The 20,322-nt window shown below is 39.0% G+C and overlaps 1 protein-coding gene across 1 annotated transcript in view; it reads left to right on the top strand.

The window, feature by feature from the left end:
- LOC126094492 (von Willebrand factor A domain-containing protein 8) overlaps positions 1–20,322 on the top strand; it is a 268,216-nt gene that overhangs the window by 15,096 nt on the left and 232,798 nt on the right. The window contains exon 4 of the mRNA XM_049908901.1: positions 11,858–12,099. Coding sequence (XP_049764858.1) covers positions 11,858–12,099 — 242 coding nt within the window. The remainder of the gene's footprint in view (positions 1–11,857; positions 12,100–20,322) is intronic.

The raw sequence follows: 20,322 nt of genomic DNA, 5'->3' as shown, positions 1-20,322 counted from the left end.
CAAGTTCCCATCTCCGGAGTTCTGACAGGTTGGTGTTAGTGGGAAGTATCCAGATAACCCGGACGGTGTAACACTGTGCCAAGATGTGCTGGCCGTGCACCAAGGCATGTTTAGCCACAGGATGATCCTCATTACCAACAAACACTGTCCGCCTGTGTCCATTCATGCGAATGGACAGTTTGTTGCTGGTCATTCCCACATAGAAAGCTTCACAGTGTAGGCAGGTCAGTTGGTAAATCACGTGGGTGCTTTCACACGTGGCTCTGCCTTTGATCGTGTACACCTTTCAGGTTATAGGACTGGAGTAGGTGGCGGTGGGAGGGTGCATGGGACAGGTTTTACATCGGGTGCAGTTACAAGGGTAGGAGCCAGAGGGTAGGGAAGGTGGTTACGAAGGTTAGGTGGCCGGCGGAAAGACACTCTTGGTGGAGTGGGGAGGATTTCATGAAGGATGGATCTCATTTCAGGGCAGGATTTGAGGAAGTCGCATCCCTGCTGGAGAGCCACATTCAGAGTCTGATCCAGTCCCGGAAAGTATCCTGTTACAAGTGGGGCACTTTTGTGGTTCTTTTGTGGGAGGTTCTGGGTTTGAGGGGATGAGGAAGTGGCTCTGGTTATGTGCTTCTGTACCAGGTCGGGAGGGTAGTTGCGGGATGCGAAAGCTGTTTTCAGGTTGTTGGTGTAATGGTTCAGGGATTCCGGACTGCAGCAGATTCGTTTGCCACGAAGACCTAGGCTGTAGGGAAGGGACCGTTTGATGTGGAATGGGTGGCAGCTGTCATAATGGAGGTACTGTTGCTTGTTGGTGGGTTTAATGTGGACGGACGTGTGAAGCTGGCCATTGGACAGATGGAGGTCAACGTCAAGGAAAGTGGCATGGGATTTGGAGTAGGACCAGGTGAATCTGATGGAACCAAAGGAGTTGAGGTTGGAGAGGAAATTATGGAGTTCTTCTTCACTGTGAGTCCAGATCATGAAGATGTCATCAATAAATCTGTACCAAACTTTGGGTTGGCAGGCTTTGGTAACCAAGAAGGCTTCCTCTAAGCGACCCATGAATAGGTTGGCGTACGAGGGGGCCATCCTGGTACCCATGGCTGTTCCCTTTAATTGTTGGTATGTCTGGCCTTCAAAAGTGAAGAACTTGTGAGTCAGGATGAAGCTGGCTAAGGTAATGAGGAAAGAGGTTTTAGGTAGGGTGGCAGGTGATCGGCTTGAAAGGAAGTGCTCCATCGCAGCGAGGCCCTGGACGTGCGGAATATTTGTGTATAAGGAAGTGGCATCAATGGTTACAAGTATGGTTTCCGGGGGTAACAGATTGGGTAAGGATTCCAGGCGTTCGAGAAAGTGGTTGGTGTCTTTGATGAAGGATGGGAGACTGCATGTAATGGGTTGAAGGTGTTGATCTACGTATGCAGAGATACGAATCCATGAACCATTACACCAACAACCTGAAAACAACTTTCGCATCCCGCAACTACCCTCCCGACCTGGTACAGAAGCAAATAACCAGAGCCACTTCCTCATCCCCTCAAACCCAGAACCTCCCACAGAAGAACCACAAAAGTGCCCCACTTGTAACAGGATACTTTCCGGGACTGGATCAGACTCTGAATGTGGCTCTCCAGCAGGGATACGACTTCCTCAAATCCTGCCCTGAAATGAGATCCATCCTTCATGAAATCCTCCCCACTCCACCAAGAGTGTCTTTCCACCGTCCACCTAACCTTCGTAACCTCTTAGTTCATCCCTATGAAGTCCCCAAACCACCTTCCCTACCCTCTGGCTCCTACCCTTGTAACCGCCCCCGATGTAAAACCTGTCCCATGCACCCTCCTGCCACCACCTACTCCAGACCTATAACCCGGAAGATGTACACGATCAAAGACAGAGCCACGTGTGAAAGCACCCACGTAATTTACCAACTGACCTGCCTACACTGTGAAGCTTTCTATGTGGGAATGACCAGCAACAAACTGACCATTCGCACAAATGGACACAGGCAGAAAGTGTTTGTTGGTAATGAGAATCACCCTGTGGCTAAACATGCCTTGGTGCACGGCCAGCACATCTTGGCACAGTGTTACACCGTCCGGGTTATCTGGATACTTCCCACTAACTCCAACCTGTCAGAACTCCGGAGATGGGAACTTGCCCTTCAGTATATCCTCTCTTCTCGTTATCCGCCAGGCCTCAACCTCCGGTAATTTCAAGTTGCCGCCGCTCATACCTCACCTGTCTTTCAACAACATCTTTGTCTCTGTACTTCTGCCTCGACTGACATCTCTGCCGAATCTCTTTGCCTTTACAAATGTCTGCTTGTGTCTGTGTATGAGTGGTTCGATATGGGTGTGTGTGCGAGTGTATACCTGTCCCTTTTTCCCCCTAAGGTAAGTCTTTCCGCTCCCGGGATTGGAATGACTCCTTACCCTCTCCCTTAAAACCCACATCCTTTCGTCTTTCCCTCTCCTTCCCTCTTTCCTGATGAAGCAACCGTTGGTTGCGAAAGCTAGAATTTTGTGTGTATGATTGTGTTTGTTTGTGTGTCTATCGACCTGCCAGCGCTTTCGTATGGTAAGTCACATCATCTTTGAGCATAAAAATAGATATTTTTGTATGCTAGAAAGAAGGAAAAAAATATAGACAAAAATCAACATGTTAATTCATAAATAATTAGAATTAGGAAATTAAGATCAGAGCTGAAAACTCATGCTGTTTTAATCATAAGTGTCATAACTGTACATTATAACTATATTAATATTGGCATTGTAACAAAATTATATTGGCATTATAACATTATAGAGGGAAAGCAATAAAAGTCAGGTTTTCAAAAGAGGATACTCTTTCCTCTGTTTGATAGACAGTAAGGAAGATAGGTTCTGTGTAAATACAAAATGGCAGATTAAATTATAAATATCTCGCGTAGAAACATGGAAAAAAGGTCTTTTGTTGGTGAGTATCTACCAGTGAAGTGGGTGACAGGAGATTCACGGAAAATGATGCTCTTGTTTTTTCTTCTTCGTCTACATTTCAAGAGAGTACACTGCAGTCTACTGCCATTCCACACTGTGAATTTCCATGGAAACTTGTGCCATGCTGGCAGGGACAGATTTATAGATAGCAGTGTCTTAGGCCAGATCCGTATTGGAGCCCTCCCCCCACCTCATGATCCCCTCCACCAGTCCATTAACTTTTTCTTTATGTTTATAATTTTTGTATACTTTTTGTTCCCCTGCAAAACTAAGATTCCATGTTACAATGAAAGTTACTTAAAAGAAATGTATCATGCAGTCCATATGTGTATTCACTACCAAAACTTTTACATGTATGACAATGCCCTTTTTTTGTTTAGTAGTTTGCTACTCATTTCGAGCAAGACTTGGATTCTTCATGATGCTCATCATATTGAATGGAATGTAGCTGACTTGTGCAATGATGACAACTGACAATAAAAACAATGTCCACTTGCGCACAAATTGATGTGAAGCACGACTATACAACAGTTGTGGCCAGAGTCATTAACAACCTTCCGACTGAACTCGGCAATGAGCCAAACATTTTCACAAAATGAAGAAACTGCAACAGTTTCTGAGGCAGTACTGTTTGATTATTTACAGCTGGTTTCAGAATAATGTAATTCCATCTTCTACACCTACATCAATACTCCACATGCCACCCGACAGCGTGTGGTGGAGGATACTTCTGTTGCTGCTAACTGATGTCCCTTTCTTTATTCCACTTGTGAATGGAATGTGGAAAGAATGATTGTCAGTATGCCTCTGTATTATTTCAAATTTCTGGAATTTATTCATCTTGGTCTTTTCGAGAGATTTATGTGGGAGGAAATAATATGTTGTTCAGCTGTCCTGGAAAGTACTCTCTCAAAATTTCAATAGTAAAACTCTCAGTGGTGCACAATGTCTGTCTTGTAGCTTCCGCCACTGGTGTTTGTTGAGCATCTCTTAACACACTCACACTCACCCTCACATTGACTAATAATTCCATGACAAAACCCACTACTCTTCATTGGATCTTCTCTATCTCTTCTGTCAATTCTACTTAGTAACAGTCCCAGATTGATGAACAGTACTTAAGAATCGATCGAACAAATAGCTCGTAAACAACTTCTTTCATGCTTAACGTACATTTCTTCAAGATTCTTCCTATGAATCTTTGTCTGGCACCTGCTTTTCCTGCTCTTTGTTTTATGTGGTGATTCCACTTAAAGTCGCTCTGGATACTTACTCAGAGATATTTTATGCTATATACTTTTTTGAGCAATTTGTCATCAGTAGAGTAGTTGTAAAGTAGTGGATTTATTTCCTGTGTATTGGCAATATGTAACATTTACTTACATTCAGGGTCAAATGCTGGGACTGCGCTATTCATCAATCACCTGTAGGTCATTTTGCTAATTGATACTGTCTTCTGGCAGTGCTACTTTCTTATAGACAACCACACCATCTGTGAATAGTCTTAGAGAGCTTCTGACACTTTCTAGTTGGTCAGTTATATATACTGTAAACCATAACGGCCCTAACACGCTTACATTGGATACTCAAGAAATTACCTTTACATCTGTCAGTTTTGTTCTATTAAGAGTGATGTGTTGAGTTCTTTCTGCAAGGAAGTCCTGAATCCAATTACAAATCTGGTCCGATACTCAGTAAACTCGTAGTTTTTTCACTAGACAGCAGTGTTGGACAATGTCAGATGACTTTCTGAAGTCAAAGAACACGGCATCACCCTCAGCACTGTTGTTTAAATTGCTGTGGATCTTGCGGGGAAACAGAGTGCAGCAGAGTTTCGCAAGATCTTCGTTTGTGGTCTCCATGTTGATTTTTATTTTTATAGAGGAGATTTTTGGTTTCCAAAAAATGACCCATTTTATTGAGCATAAAACATGCATAATTCTAAAACAGACTGACATCAACGATATAGGCCTATAATTGTGTGCAACTGTCCTATGACCCTTCTTGAAAACGGAAGTGACCTGCAAATTTTTTCAGTCACTAGGTACCCTTTGTTGCCCCAGCGTACTATGATAAAGTGCCGCTAGAAGGGGAACAAGTTCATTCACATGATCTTTTACAAGTATCTCATATAGTCCTGATGCCTTTCCATTATTAAGTGATAGCAATTGCTTTTCTAATCCATGATCAGATTAGATGAGAAACGATGATTGAAAGGAGAGACCATATTAATGATTTTCTGCAGTGAAACAATTTCAGAAGACCGAATTCAGTATTTTGGCCACCTGCCTGTTTTCTTCTGTTTCAGTACCTAATGATCATTGAGTGACTGAATAGATGATTTCAGCCCACTTACTGATTTTACGGAAGACCAAAACCTATAGGGTTCTTAGTCAGATTGGTTGACAGAATTTTACTTTCAAAGTCATTGACTGGTTCTCTCATTGATCTTCTTATGCTCATTTTCACTTTGTTCACCTTTTGTTTGTCTGCTACATTTTGACTTCTTGAACCCGTGGTGATGCTCTTTTTGTTTCCATAGCAATTTTCAAACACAGCTATTAAACTTAGGTGGGCCTTTCACATCCCTTAAGGCTTACTTGGAACATGCTTGTCTGAGGCATGTTGAATGATACTTTTGAAATTTTTGCATTTATGCTCCACATCTTTGTATTCAGCATTGAATATTTGTTGCTGGCTACTTAGATGCCTTGCAGTTTGTATCCTGTCACTCTTGCTATTCATGAATATTTTCCTACCTTTCTTGACATTCCTTGTAATACCTGTACTGATAGTTGATATCAGTGCCTTATCATCTCTGATACCTTCCTTTCATTAACTGATTTGATAAGTTCAGGTCTGTTGGTAGCTAGGAGGTCTATGACATTTCCTTCTTGATTTGGTTCTCTAATTATCTGCTCGAAGTAAATTTTGGATGAGACATTCAGAATAATGTCACACGAAACCCTGTCTCTAGCACCAATTTGGATAACATGACCCTCCCAGTCTGTACCTGGCAAGTTTGAAGTCACTCTCTTTTACAACAGCGTGATCAGGAAAGTTATTAACAATATTCTGCAAGTTCTCTCTGAAGTGCCCTACCACTACAGCTCCTGACCCAGGCAGTCTATAAAAGCATCTAATTACAATTTTTGACCGACCTTTGATGCTTAATTTCACTAATACATCTTCTGCCATACAATAAAGCATAAAAGAACTAAGGCTGTCTTCTACCCTATTTTGTCTGTGGACTGGAAGTTCCATGTCCCCATTTATAAACTAAGATCCCAATGGCAACAACTATCTTGCTTGTCTGACTGTACTAACAGGATTTTTCCTGTTAATATGACCAGACGAGTAAGATGGTGGTTGCTATTGGAATCCTGTGTTCCCTATATTATAAACTGGGAAACTGAACTTTTGTTCTGCAGACAACGTAAGGTGGAAGACAACCTTATTTGTTGTAAACCTTATTGTATGCAGGAAGATAATTTTTTTAAGTTATTCTAAAACTGGTCGTTAACAACAAAATAGTATTGGTTCAACAACTGTTGCACTTTTCTTTATTTTGTGAAAATGGAAATGTATAGTTGCGGTGCCCTACAAAAAGAACTCTGTAATGAACCAGACACTAGCTGGCTACAAGTTTGCGTTCTATATTTTCCAGTTTTTTGCAAGGTTTTATTTTTATTTTTTTATTTGTGAGTGTGAATGTGTCAAAATCTATGCCTGATGTTTGGTCAAACTATTTAGAAATACCACCTATGGTATCTTATGCATGTTCAGTAGCATCACTAACAAGCCTATGGACATTATAGCTAATTCCTTATGATTTATGCCCTCTGTTATGCGAAATGTGCTATCTAGACACATCTGAATTTTGGGTTTATGCTTTGTAGGTCACTGTTGGGCATATTAACTGTAACTGTTTCCTGAAATTATGATGCTACTGGTGGTTCTGGTGGATGGTCATTGGGCCTAAAGTGCACAAGCAGGTGGAACACTATGCAGTGTCACAGAATTGACACTGGCAGAGCACAAGTCATGAGGCATATTTGCAGTCTAACTTCACTATCCAGTTGTTTGAACACAAACATGTTATTTGACTTTTGCAAGTGTGCTTTCATTTCTGTAGATGATTTAATTTGTAATAATAACCCAAAATTTAAAGTATTGGCCCAAAAATACGCCACCACTGCGTTTAAGCTGCACCCCGAAATTTTGATGAAGAAATAAAAGAAACAAAATATTTTGCACAAAAATGAGCTGCACATTGACTGAGAGGAGAAAAAGTACCAGAAATTTATTTATATTTATATGTAAGTTGTAGGTATGTACTGTAAACATTTCTTCTGTCATTTTATACAATATATTGGCGACATATTTTGTCTTTCTTACTCTCGGCACCATCAGTACCACTATTCATTACTTCACTCTCACTTCTATCATTTCCTTCATTCTCTTCCCACAGTATGTCATCCTCACTGCTATCCAGTGCATTTTATATGCAGCATTTTTTGTACTCCTTAATGATGGACTCTGATGATATTAAAAGGACCATGAAGCAAGAATCCATTTGCACAAAAAGGTGACTGGTGGATTCTTAATCTTACACTGTAAGGACATGATTTTCTTCCAGGAGCTAATCTGAATACATTTTTCGAAGGTTGTCATTGAACAGTTTATTTATCACTACATCTTGTACCTACAGTTTTGAAGTCATTCCTCTAAGTACTGTGACAAGATCTGTCTTTTACGCAAGTTCATCTTTTACTTCAGCTGTTAGATATTCCATAAAAGCATCCAAAACTAACAAGGCTCTCTTGGCAAGCAGTGCTCCAGGTCTGTGTGATTCCAAAGAGTAGACAACCCGTCAACCATCAGCTGTGTTATTGTGTGGCCTTTTCTTGGTAGCGAATCACTAACCCCATAGGCAAGTTTTGTTTGGGTTTGGTGTTTCTCTTTTGAATGAGATAAGGGACTAACTTTCCCCCATCAGGTGTAACAGCTGACATCAGAGTTGTTCTTCATTCCCACTTTCCCTTAGTGATATACTTTTTGCCCCTTTCATGTCTACTGTTGTATTGCTTGACATGTAAAAAAATACTGGTGTCTCGTCAGCATTGCCAATATGATGAAAAGGGTATGAGTGACACTTTCGCAACTGGGTGATGTAACACTGGAAGTTGACTTGCTTCCCCTTGAAATATGGTGGCATTCTTTGTGCTAGTGTGGTACTTTGTCGGAGAGGCCATTTTTCTGCATAAGCCAACAACACCAATCAATACTTGGCAAAAATTCTTCTTGTGGCGTGTTTAAGATTTTTGAAATTTCCAAGGCCTTCAGTTGTGTAATTTATCAGGAGATGGGCATCCCATCTTTCCTCTTATCTTGCACATGGGAAAGAAAGATTACTTCAAGTTCCACATACTTGCCATATTTCGGTCCCCTAAACGATTTTCTCATTGAGACTACCGTCTTCCATTTTTCTTCTGAAACAATCCATCGTTGCACGTTACATTTGTCCAGTCCATACTTATTTCCTGTCTTTCTGTTGGTTGTGGTTTTGTCATAACACACAACTGTAAGTTTGAAGCTTGCTTCATAACTATGCTGAATTCCTTGGCTTGATGATGCTTTTCACTCTGAATGGTAGTTGAAGTTCATATCATCGCTGCTCCAAATATGAGCAATATGGGTTTGATGCATTTCTACAGAATCTTATAAATAACGGATAGTTCCAACAGAGCATAGTGAGCTGCATGTGTAATTACTGTTGCTTCACGCCCCTACACTTGGCATTTCATTTAGTGCTCAGCTGGTTTTGTTCACCGATAGTCAGCAGCTTTCTCTGAAAATTCTGAGCAGATCTAAAAATGTTGCAAAGCTTTGGTGACACTATATACAGCGCCTGAAAGTCTGAACGTTGTTTGCTGCTTTGCAAACACCTTAAACAACACAAATTATGGATTATTAAAAGACACATTGACCTCCACAAACAACACAATATGTAGCACACGTGGATAAATAAAAGACGTATTTACCTCCACAAACAATGTAATATGGGAGTGCAGTCCCTAGGTATTTTGGTGTGAGCTAAAATGTATATCATCTGGGAGTGGACAAATGTTTTGCAGTATCAGTCATGAAATTAGTATCATGTCTAGTAAAGCACTGCAATCTCTACAACCATCTTTCGGTTAAGGAAAACTGTCTTTGACTTCAGGCTGAAGAAGTGTGATCAGTTCTACAATAGTTGTACAATTGTGTCTGGTTTCAAAAGTTACCGTCTGGAGTTTGTCATTTGTCACTAGAAGGGAACATGTCCATAGATGTAGCAGTGAAATTTCTTTATGTCTTTAAAATTCCATTATTTATTTTTTGAGTTGTGAATAATTTATTGTTATTTAGGAATGTACATTGGAGCAGAAGAAGTGTGGTTGCAGGCAGTTAGAATTTCAGTAACCTTACAAGGCTTTGGTCTGATACAGCGATGTATTGTAGAGATGGGCAAAACTGTTCTTTTCAGAACTGTTCACTCCCTGAAATGAACTAGCTCTTTTTCATGACTCACCACTCATTCACAATAGAAAATAAATAGAAGGCACATTGCCCTTTAAACTCGGTTTATTCCAGTACTATACCTTTTTTTTTTATCTTATGTGATCCTATTTTGAAGTAACACAGATAATGAGTAAGAATTTTGTATTGTTTATTGAAATTTCCGCGATGTGACAAAGATTTTGATTATTGATTTATTTTGCACTATCGTGGTGTTTTGGGTGATCGGAAAATGTTGTAACTTGAGATTTACGTTAACAATATATTTGGCTATAATGTATTAAAATTTCATTAACCTCGTACAAATATATCGCAAGCCATATATTTTTAAAGTGAACGTTTCCTTCCGAAGACGCCTAAAATCGCAAAATCTGTACTACAATAAGAAAAAAAATATATAAATTTGACTGTAAGACCAAAGTGCTGCATATAGCCTTACGTAGAAGAAAACAAGGAAAATACTGGTGTATCACATTTTGCTATACGTTTATCGGTTCGCTCATAATTCAAGCGTAAATTCTAGTGTACATAATAAAAAATCCTATAGTAAGAGGAGTCGTCAGGAACATAATCTGATCAGTTTAAACAAATAAAAATAAAATAAAAACAAATGATGTATACATAACATAATTATGTTTATAATAGAAGGAAACATTCCACGTAGGAAATATATACCTAAAAACAAAGATGATGTGACTTACCAAATGAAAGTGCTGGCAGGTCGACAGACACACAAACGAACACAAACATACACACAAAATTCAAGCTTTCGCAACAAACTGTTGCCTCATCAGGAAAGAGGGAAGGAGAGGGAAAGACAAAAGGATGTCGGTTTTAAGGGAGAGGGTCGTCATCTCTGCCCAAACTCTTTGTCTTTAAATATGTCTGCTTGTGTCTGTATATGTGTGTGTGTGCGAGTGTATACCCGTCCCTTTTTCCCTCTAAGGTAAGTCTTTCTACTCCCGGGACTGGAATGACTCCTTACCCTCTCCCTTAAAACCGACATCCTTTCGTCTTTCCCTCTCCTTCCCTCTTTCCTGATGAGGCAACAGTTTGTTGCGAAAGCTTGAATTTTGTGTGTATGTTTGTGTTCGTTTGTGTGTCTGTCGACCTGCCAGCACTTTCATTTGGTAAGTCACATCATCTTTGTTTTTAGGTATAACATAATTATGTAATATACATACTGGTATTACTACAAAGAACAATATCCAGTAGAGACGAACTCCGATGCAGAGGCGCTGAGTCATGCAGGTCGAGCCGCGAGCTGTATTACTGCGTGAGCTAAGACCGCAGAGACCAGAGTGACACCTGAGTTGCTTTGCTCAACGCTCTGGCTAGAGTCGAGAACGGTTGGGTGAGCGTTGAGCGGGCGAGTTCCGAGGGTGGGGGGAGCGGTGAACGGTCACCAGTCACCCGCTCCGAGACAAATTGTCCGTTCTCTTGCGAGCAGATTGTTACAAGTAGTTCTTATGTTCTCTGCTAGGAGGCTCTCTGTCCTGTTGCTCGCATCAACTGCCCAGAGGGCAGGACGTGCAACTGAAACTGTCGCCGACGGAGTGCGATGCTAAGTTAAGGTGCGCCAGACACTGCACGCGGCAGAGGAAGCACAGAGAAACACAGATGTGAAACACAAAATCTAATGGGGCACTGCACAATGCAGGCAGCCAAGGCAGAAGCAGGGCAGAGGCCGGCGCTGGCTGTGTTGTGTGGCATGCAGTGTGCTCTCTGACCAGCAGAGGCCCCGCTGATCTGCTCTGACTCTCTCTCTCTCTCTCTCTCTCTCTCTCTCTCTCTCTCTCTCTCTCTCTGTGCTGTGGGAAACGTTTGGAGCTACCGTTCTTTTTTTCTGAATCACTGATTGTTCACTCCTTTGAAAGATTCAACTCTATGAATCAGTTCAGGAGCGGATCCCCCACCTCTAATGTATTGATGGCCAAGACCAGTTGATTTCTTGCTGCTTAATGGGTTATTTATGGAATCAAATGAGGTTCTGTTTCAACATTGTGAATGAGTGAGGTGACACAGTGGTTAACACGTTGGATTTGTATATGGAAGAGTAGTAGTTCAGAATATCATCCTCAAATTGCTGAAAGCAAATGGCAGGATGGCTCCTGTGAATAGGACGCAGCAAGTCACCCTCCTCAAGCTATAAGGCTGCATTAGCACAGTAGTATTGCTGAAGAAGACTAAGATAGATAGTCTTTGTGTTGATTAACTATATGAAGTCAGTATTGATTTAAAAATAGCTCCCAACTATATTGAGTGGTCTGTGATTCAAATTTAACTTATGACAGAGCACTGATTTCATTGTCTTTCTTTCACAGTGGAGGAAAATGTTCCACAGGACATGCTTGCACACCTCCGGTGGATGCTGCAGAAGGATCTTTTGGGCCAAGATATATTTTTGATTGGTCGTCCAGGTCCTCTCCGTAGACAGCTTGCGATGCGTTACCTTGAAATGACATCTCGTGAATTGGAATACGTTGCTCTCTCTCGGGACACAACAGAGGCTGATCTCAAGCAACGCAGAGAAATCAGAAGTGGTACTGCCCACTATTTTGATCAGGTGGGATGTTAGATAAAGCTGAAATTTTTATACTTTTATTGCATTAACATGGTTCTGAATATTTGTTAAAAGAAAAGAAATTCTGCCTATGAAAAATAACATTCTAATTGATGTGATGATAGAATGTATCTAATATGTTCTTTATTAACTTTCTGTCCTTATTTTTGAGTACTGTAGAAGCTCAGTGTGTACGTATAAACTGGGCATTTTTAAATTAAATTGATTGTGTTGTATGTTCTTGTCTTCTCATAAGAAAGAGTTATTTGGCCTTCCATTCTTGTGTTCCTATACAGTTCTCATAAACTCATGCAGAACTACAAAATCAAACAATACAGTACACTACTTTTGATCATATTGAATAGTTTTTTAAATATACACTAAAAACAAAAAAAGTTTTGAAATTGATTGTGTGTTTATTTTTCAATGTCAGGTTTATGAAATTGTCAGTTATCTATGTACTTGAGGAAATGTTGTAGAAGTACTACAGTAAAAAAAAATATTGCGAATGTGATAATTTTCTTTTGTGTTTGCTCTTCTCTTAACAGAACTGCATAATGTGTGGTAATTTTCTAATTATAGGGTGTTCAGAAATTCCCATTACAAACTTCTACTGCTTGTAGAGGCGAGTGACTACGTAAGATTTTGAATAGGAACCCATGTTCAGAACCATACTGTTTCCATGTTGCAGCTGTTTGAAAACATGAGTGGGGGGTAGATATGCAACAGGGTAGTTGTGGTTGGGGCTGCTTGTGTCAAATAGGATGATGTCATTTGACATCTGTCCTACCTCTCTGAATTGGTCCGAGCACCATTTATGTGTCTGTGAGTGTTATAGTTACACTGTTGAATACACATTTGCAGAATACACTGACATGATCCTTCCAAATGGCAAAGCTCATGCTAATGGAAGAGCTGCTCATTGCCTTTATCAAGATCATTCTCTGTAATGTTGTACTCCATCGCATACCCTTTTCATCACCAGCTTTGAGAAAGAATATCTTCCTGTCAGCAGACGTGACTGTGGTGCTCCAAGGAGATGTCGCACACCTGAATTGGAAGAGGCCATACTGCATCATGTTGAGGAGAACCTGTCGACAAGTACATGAGCAATTTGTTTGGCTAATAATGAATGGAACTTTAAAACAAGTGATGTACTGGGTCATACCTATTCAATTACTTGTAAAATTGGTTGCGTTTTCAAATGGTTGTAGCATGGAAATAGTATGTTTCTTTGTTATGGGTTCCAATTCAAAATATTATCTACTCACTCCCCTCTACAGATCTTAGAAATATTTAATGTAAATTTCTGAACACACTGTATAACAGCAGTTTTTCTCATTTTTTCATCTCAGTTGCCTGAGGCAGTTCTGTCCAAATGATATATAATTTTTTCCACTCATTCCTGCACTGCAAGGAGTTAATCTTTAACATCTGGCAGTTAATTTTAAAAATGTTCATTCTCTTATTAAAGGCATGTGTAATATGCATGCATCAAATACTGTCGGTATCCTTACTGAAATCCTTATTGTCCCATAGTACTTTATTTCTCTCATCAGGACTTGTATAAGAACAGTCTTTAGTATACAGTGTGTAAACAACAACTGTTTATGGTGTATCACATTGGTGTAATGGACGCCAAGACAAAAAACTTTATTAGGACATTTGTGGTCCATCAAGCCATGAAGCAGCCTCAAATTGGCCTACAAAAGCCACCTAAACTACAGCACTTGCATGAAACCAGATGATTTTCAGTATGCCACTGGCTTAGTTCGCCATTTCATTAACATTATTAATTTAAACTCTCCATGAGGGTAATGAAAGAAAAAAAGTCTTTTGTAAACTTAATACAAAAACTAATTAAATTTAGAGTTTGGTCGAAGTTTAATTTTTACAGGCACAGTTGTTTCATAGTAAGAAGACAAGGCAAACAAAAGATTTAATTGTTAATTTTATACTGTTAAAACTCACAATACTTCAAGGTAAAATTTAGACAAACATCAATTTTACATTTTGTAAGTGTAAGAGCAAGGAATTTTTAATATTCAATGATGATTTTAGCCAAAATCTAGTGGCACACATCTTCTGTAGCTTAGACGACTTTCATGGGCCATGTTGAAGCTATCACGTGGCTTGATAGACTACAAGTGTCCTGTACCGATTTGTCCAACTTAACTTCACCTGTACCACTGTGGTATGTTGTATACAGTTATTGTATAAACCCTGTATATTGCTTTATATCCTCTGTACATTATATGTTAACAAGTTTCAATTTAAGTTTTCTTCCCCCATGGCACATGGGTGTAAGTGTATGAATCAGTGTCCTATTTGACAGTTCAACTTCAAATAACATGCAGTACCTCATTAGAGCACCTGTTTCAGAGGATTATTGTTCAAGAAGTTGTGTGTGTTTTATCTTTTAACCTGTATTTATCAGACCAGAAGGAGGAATTGGAAAATTTTTACAGAAAACAATATACACTACTAAATACATAAGATAACTGAAGCATTTTAAATGATTAGAGAAATATGTATATGAAGAGTGTGCTTGTAACTGAACTTCCACATTGTTAGTTTGGCTTGAGGTAGAAGGCTTTTACAACACCTTTTATCTAACAGAATTTGATATTTTGACAAAATTAACTGTCCTTTATGCAGAAAAAGTTGTAACTTGAATTCATCATTTCAAGTGAAGCCTTCATGCTCTGTCAGGAACAAAGTGAACTAACTGCAAGTGTTTGTTTATTTGTCCAATCGATCTGTTATGATTGATTGATGACATTAACTCATCATCAGTAGAATAGAACAGAATTTTTTAATTCGTCTTTCAGTATTTTTCATACAGTTGGCTTTGTCAAAGTTTACAGTGGTATCAAGTTGTATACAATAATCAATTATGTATATAGAAAATAAAATAGAAAATAGCTAGCATCTTTAAAAACTAAAAGATTTCCTTTATCGCTCAGGAAAAACACAATGATTAGTTTTTAGGAATTCTTCAAATTAATAGAATTCACTGTATTTAAGGCAAGTTTGTAATATACTGGTACCCTATGGGCTGAGTGTGGTACCTTATTGACAAATTTTCTATGGTGCTGTGTACATGCACATCATTTCCCATGTTGAACTTTTCCAGATTTTCTCTGCCGAGACATTTGAAGTGGTTTCAATGAAAAAATACACAAGCTAGGGTGCTGCACAGATAATTTGTGTGTTCTTCCCAAGAGAGCTGTTGGTCTATGAGCAGTTCAAGTAGATTTAGCGTTTAATTTCATTTTTGTTCACCCTTAAATAAAAAATTATTTCTTCAGTTTTTGTTTGCTTTATGCACAGCTGATTGGCACAAAACCAGTCATTAGTTATTTGCATCATTTCTCTGGTGTTAGCTAATGCACTTTGTGAATTCTTGCCTTTACATGGTATATCATTTTTAAAGTTGTTAATGTAGGAAGTAAAAAGGAAAGGCCCAAGAACAGAGCCTTGGAGTATTCCTCTTTTTATTGGGTTTTTATTGGGAGTATTGCTGATCTCTGCTTATTTGTATAAGTAAGCTGAAAGCTGTTACTTAAATAAAATTTGAGTAAACTGAGTGATTTACTTTCTGTGCCATAGTGTTCTAAATTTTTGGTGATTATGTCATATGATACTGAGTCATTACCCTTCATAAACATTATTCACCAAAGCGTAACTGCATTTTCAGTTGATAACTGAGACTTGAATCCAAACTGTTGCTCATTTAAAGTTTTGTTGCTTTCAAGATAGCTATGTATGTATACCATTTCCTATTATCTTGGATGTGATTGGTACTATTAAAATGGACCTGTAGTTATTTGGGAGGTTTTTATGACCTTTTTTATACATAGGTAATATAACTGTGAACTTAAGACATTCTGGGAAAATTCCTTCATCCAGTACTGCGTTAGACAGTGAAAGAAGTGTAACTTTGATTTCCTTTGCTGAACACTTTATGATAAAATTACTGAGTGCAAAATAGTCTTCTGTTTTGGAAGTGCTTAGTTTGTGTATCGATTTATGAATGGCACTTGAAGTAATTAGGGTCCACATAAATCTCTCACTTGTTTGTTTTGCATGAGCTTCTGCACCTAATGTAGAATTATTGAGTGGAGTGGTAGTGCTGGCAATATCTACAAAACATTCATTGAGTGTCTCACCGTCAATGGGGATGCTGTTTTCTTTATTGATATTATTAATTTCCCTTTTGATGATATTCCAGGCAGCTTTATATTTATTTCTGGAATTTAAAATGTCCTCATCATTTGCAGTGCACCTAGCAGTTTTAAAATTTTGGAGTTTTCTCGTATTTATGCAATTTTTCTTGTCCTGGTCACTTTTATGAGACATATCTTTTAGAATTAATGGCATTATTTGAGTTTGTTCAATTGTGGAGTGTACCACTTGTTGATATGATGCTACTTATCTGTCATATCAGTTCTATGAGGTTCATTCAATGAAACCTGGTCAGTGCATCTATTCGTACAGTGGCGCCATCTATGGTAGAGAGACTGACGCGTGTGCACTGTTTGATGTTGCATACCGCCAGTGTTGTTTCATGCTGAAGAGAAGGTGGTCACACAAGTTATTGTCCACTACCGAACATGCAGGCAAAAAAGCAGGAACAATGAGGAGGGATTCGATTTTTGGTGGCGGAGGGGGCTAGAGGCCGTGAAATGTATCGACGGATGAAGGCTGTGTACGGCGAGTACAGTGTTGTGGAATGGCACAGATGATTCCTTGAGGGACGCAAGTCAGTCTGAAAAATCTGTGCGCAGTGGGTTCCCCACCAGCTGACCGCCGAACAGTTCAATACTCGAGTGCCGCTGTCTTTGAGTCATCTGCAACATTATCGTGAGGAGGAATATGGCTTTCTGTCACGTATTGTCACAATTGATGAAACATGGTGTCACCATTTTGAACCAGAAAGCAAGCATCAGTGCAAGCAGTGGAAACATGCAACTCCATCCTTTCCAAAAAAATCAAAGGCCATGCACACCAGTTCTGGTAAGGTCATGATGTCCTATTTTGACCGCAAGAGGCCACTGCTTGTTGAGTTCCTGGAATGGGGAACTACCATCAATGCTCAGCGTTATCAAGCCACTTTACAGAACTTTAGATGCGCCATCAAGTTGAAATGCCGAGCCATGATGTCCAATGACGTTATCCTCCTGCATGATAATGCCTGCCCACCCACTGCCAATGGGGTGAAGATGACACTGCAGCAGTTTTGGTGGGAAACTCTGGAACATCCACTGTACAGTTCTGACCTTTCACTGTGTGACTTTCATGTGTTTGGACCTATAAAACAAGCTATTGCCGGACATTGATTCGCAACGGATGACGAAGTGTGTGACTGGGTCCAGGCCTGTATCTGACAGCAGCCTACAAGCTTCTTCAGGGATGGAACTGACCGGCTAGTGTCTCGAGGGGATAAATGTGCCAACAGTTTTGGTGACTATTTTTGATTAAGTGTACTGTGTAAAACTACATTTCTGAATTAATTAATTTGTAACCATTACTGTTCACTAGTGACCGGGTTTCATTTGAATGCCCCTTATATATCTGTTCATTACAGAGGGGCATGTCTTTTCTACTATGCACTTAATCTCTGTCAGGAAACTGGGAAACCATTTGTCGTTACTTTTGTTGCTATCCATTATATGAGACCAAACCATTTCCTTTAACTGGTCTATCATATTGTTTACATTGGTTTCTCCTAGTAGTCTATATGTCACTTCTCTTCCTCCAGTATCGAGATGTGAATTTTCGGTTTAGCCCTGTGTGATCTGATATTCCAAATTCTATAATGTCACATTCAAGAGTGTCACTGTGTGTATTACTAATTTGTTATCAAGAACTGAATTTCAGTTTGGTGGACATTTTTTCTCTTTGTCCTTATATCTACATTAATATCACCTACAGTTACAACTTTTTGCTGTTTGTATTCAGACAACTTATATTGTCTCTCTCTTACTTCCTTGGTATTAAAGTGTTTTGATTTTAATGTAAGATGTGGTTGGGGTCATTTGGAAAAAGGTAAAGGTTATTTAATACACTGTTGGGATCGCGTATATTCTGCATGCTTGTAAGTGCGGCTTACATATACACCGACGATAATCAGAGATGCTACACAGGCAAAAATAATAGTAAAAATTGGTACAATTTTGCTTGTAATGGTTTAATTACATTATCCAAAATCATGGCTAGCCCAAAGATAATCAGAAGTAGCATAAAACTATTACTATTATTGCCCAGTAAATTAACTGTTGTGAAGAGAGAGGTGATATAACCACCTGTGTGGTTTCACTTATATCGTACTGGCTTCAGTTTTGTTAAGCATTTACTTGACAGTAATAAATTTAATTGCAAACTCAATGATATCGTGAAGGAAACATAAGCTTCTTTTGCCTACTGCAGTTAAATTTACCCAAGCAATTCTGTAACAATTTTGAAAAAAATGGACTTTGCAAATATTAATGCTTGAAAATTATTATCAGTATTCAAAGTATATTTTATGTTAACTTGAGGGTGAAGCTCAGTATTTAACATTTTAATTAAATTCCACATAATGGCTGTCTGTGCGCCATTATGACAAATGAAGGCCAGATGAGCAATCTTCTACAAAACTCACTTTAAATAATTATTTTCACATAGTTATTTCCCCAGGGAGGGTGAGGGTTTGAATAAGAACAGGAGCAATTCACTTTTTACCATATATTGTAACAGAAAATATGTACATCAAATACTTAGTGTTTTGGAACAGCTAAGCAACTTAATTCTTCAATAGTAGAGACCAAAGTAGTGTTAAATCGTTGAACCAAGTTTTTTTAACATTAACGAGATAGGATTTCCAAGGTTACCAAGAATGTCTTTACATTGTTTAGTTATTCTTTGTACTAAAATACATTTTAATTGACATTTTTAGCACAAAAAATATCATATTAATGAGTTGTAGGTTTATAATTATCTGTGGAAAACACAGATCTATTTCAGACTCTTTCACCCAGTGTTCATTGATACACAAGACAGTGCAATTAATTGTATCAAGCCAGTATTGCAGTTCATTGGCTTTACCTCTAAGAGATTGCACATTTATGTGAATGAGGAGGATACTGTTATTAATACAGGAGGGTACTTTGATTTCATTGGGCCTTGCATGTTCATTTATTTTCACTGGGTGATCGAAAGCAGCACAATTATCTGAATGAATTACTCCGCTGCAGTTCCCTCTTAACGTTTAATGTAGTTCCTACCCTTCCTTCCCTTGCAATGCCATTTTCCATTAAAAAAAAAAGAGAGGAGGAGGAGGAAGAAGAAACACCAGAGACACCTTAACATACCGAAAGACTATCTTTTAAAACAAGTCTGTTGTGTTCGCAAATTTCATTTATAATATTGTTTATCTCTTGACACAGAAATTTCTTGCCATGGTAATTTGGATGTTCACCATGTTCAGTACGCAGAGCTTTCTGTAGTCAAGGAGAGGATGCAGATTTGTGTGCAGAAATGAAAGACATGGCAGTTTTGCAATAGAGATCTGCTTCTCTCTCTCCTTCCAACAACCCATAATCATAGCATACCAAACAAACAAGTAAGAAATGCCTTGCCTCATATGCTGACATTCCATATTACTGAAACATCTAATATGGTTTTCCTGCATGTTGGTTGTTATAAATACTAACTGATATAGCCAGTGTAGTCCTCAGTTTGCACAGACTGAAACCAAATAGTCTTTTTCTTGCCTGAGGACAACACACACATTGTCATTATCAGCTGTTGTTGTTGTTGTGGTCTTCAGTCCTGAGACTGGTTTGATGCAGCTCTCCATGCTACTCTATCCTGTGCAAGCTTCTTCATCTCCCAGTACCTACTGCATCCTACATCCTTCTGAATCTGCTTAGTGTATTCATCTCTTGGTCTCCCCCTACGATTTTTACCCTCCACGCTACCCTCCAATACTAAATTGGTGATCCCTTGATGCCTCAGAACATGTCCTACCAACCGATCCCTTCTTCTGGTCAAGTTGTGCCACAAACTTCTCTTCTCCCCAATCCTATTCAATACTTCCTCATTAGTTACGTGATCTACCCATATAATCTTCAGCATTCTTCTGTAGCACCACATTTCGAAAGCTTCTATTCTCTTCTTGTCCAAACTATTTATCGTCCATGTTTCGCTTCCATACATGGCTACACTCCATACAAATACTTT

Source organism: Schistocerca cancellata, chromosome 8, assembly GCF_023864275.1.
Source record: "Schistocerca cancellata isolate TAMUIC-IGC-003103 chromosome 8, iqSchCanc2.1, whole genome shotgun sequence".
NCBI lineage: Eukaryota > Metazoa > Arthropoda > Insecta > Orthoptera > Acrididae > Schistocerca > Schistocerca cancellata.
Note: the sequence above shows the minus strand (reverse complement) of the source record. Positions and strands in the feature narration are given on the sequence as shown.